The sequence below is a fragment of the Penaeus monodon genome, chromosome 15 (genome assembly GCF_015228065.2).
Source record: "Penaeus monodon isolate SGIC_2016 chromosome 15, NSTDA_Pmon_1, whole genome shotgun sequence".
Taxonomy (NCBI): Eukaryota; Metazoa; Arthropoda; class Malacostraca; order Decapoda; family Penaeidae; genus Penaeus; species Penaeus monodon.
The window spans coordinates 49822672-49824314 of record NC_051400.1 but is presented as its reverse complement, the minus strand read 5'-3'; the positions used below and the strand labels follow the sequence as shown (position 1 = coordinate 49824314).

The window sequence follows — 1643 nt, the reverse complement described above, 5'->3', positions numbered from 1 at the left end:
TCACTGAGGGACATTTCATGTCTTTTTCTGCTTCCTATTTTATTGCACACAGAACCCCATGGCAAGAGTAATTTTCTGTTTACAAATAGTCTTAATGCAGTAGTTGTTAAAACTGACATTTAAATGAAACACAAATGGTCATTAAGTTGCCTAAAATTCCGAAAAAAACATAAATGAAAAACATTTTAAAAGTATATATTGTAATCACATACAACAAAGAAAAGAAATTAAAGTAGTTTATTGTTGTATTCTAGACATACTTTAAGTTTAAGTAAACTTGCGGACGAAATTAGCATTCACTTAGTTTTTATTTGAGGTAAAAAATAGTTTCTTTTTTCTATGGGATTATTTCCTCTTTCCCTTTTATCACCAGCAATGTGAGGTTTGATGCTCACGCTCTAATATTTTCTTTAATAAAAGTAATACAAATCGCCTTACCTAGTATCACTTTATCTCCGTACGTTTTTCCTTTCTTCATCTCCGTTTTTTCGAGAGAGAATTAAAAACGGAAACGTTGATTTAGCAAACTTATTTCTCAGTCGCGTTAGTCATAGGCCGTCTTCACAAGCGAATATCCTCGCTCTCGCAAGAGTCTATCGAGAGCTCGGTGTGCGCCGGTCGGTGAGACTCCTGCTCCTTCAGGAGGGCCAGCGGGTGTACGTCCACTTGGCGTAACGTCGACGATCTGCTGAAGACCCTGCCTTTGCTGGAGGACCTGGAGGCCATGCTGCTCCTCTGCGTGGACACCGACTCCCTGTCGGAGGCGCTGCGCGTTACGCCCCCGGCCTGTAACGCGCCCAACGATGAGGACTGTACATTCCCGTTGGCGACGGGGCCTGAGGGCGTCTCGTCCTCCTCCTCGATCCGCAGGGACGTAGGGAATGCGGGCCGCTCGTCCTCTTTTTCGAAAGAATGATTGTACTTGGCAAATTCGTCCTCAATGAGGTTATGGTAGGCTCGTTTCGCGGTGACTCCCGCCTCAGCCGCAGGGGGTCCCTGGCGCCCCTGGAGGCTGCCGGACGCCCCCGAGTCATCGGAGTTGCGCGGGGAGCTGCTCCGGGATCTCCTCCCCTCCCGGCTGTCCTCGAAGCTGTCATTTCTCCTTCGGTAATTGGACGAGGGGCTGCTGCTGTCTCCACTGGCGCCTTTGCCCCTACTGATCTCCAGGCTCCCTCGGTGCGGCGACAGGTACCCCTTCAGGGAGTTAAGGCTCAGTTGGCTGCTCCTTCGCCTGGGCTGCTCGACACTCTCCGCGTCTTTCGACGCCTTGCTGTTGTTGTTGATGATGATATGGCTACTGGATTTGAGGCTCAGGTTCTCGTTATTGTTCGCCTCCGGGTGGGCGTCGGTCGATGCTTTGGGAGGAGGTTGCGTCGGGTCCACGAAGTAGGTGACCATGTGGCCCTTGCCCTTCACGTAGATCTCGCCGCGACACTCCACGGCCCAACCTTGCTCCTGCAAGATTTCGCCCACTTCCTTCGTCACCTGTACGAATAAGAAAGGGATCAGTTATAGACAGTAATCAATAACACATACATGTCTTTCTTATGTGTTTTTATGCATCGAAAAACACATCCAAACCTCTTTACTCGAATACTGACATTGCCACTTTCAGTGACATTATTTCAACAGCAACCCCCCCC

At 48.9% G+C, this 1643-nt stretch overlaps 1 protein-coding gene across 1 annotated transcript in view; it reads right to left on the bottom strand.

The window, feature by feature from the left end:
• Positions 1-6: 6 nt before the first annotated feature.
• LOC119582390 (adenylate cyclase type 2-like) overlaps positions 7-1643 on the bottom strand; it is a gene marked incomplete in the record, with an annotated part of 138831 nt that continues 137194 nt past the window's right edge. The window contains 1 exon segment of the mRNA XM_037930603.1: positions 7-1485. Within this exon segment, the coding sequence (XP_037786531.1) occupies positions 562-1485 (924 nt within the window).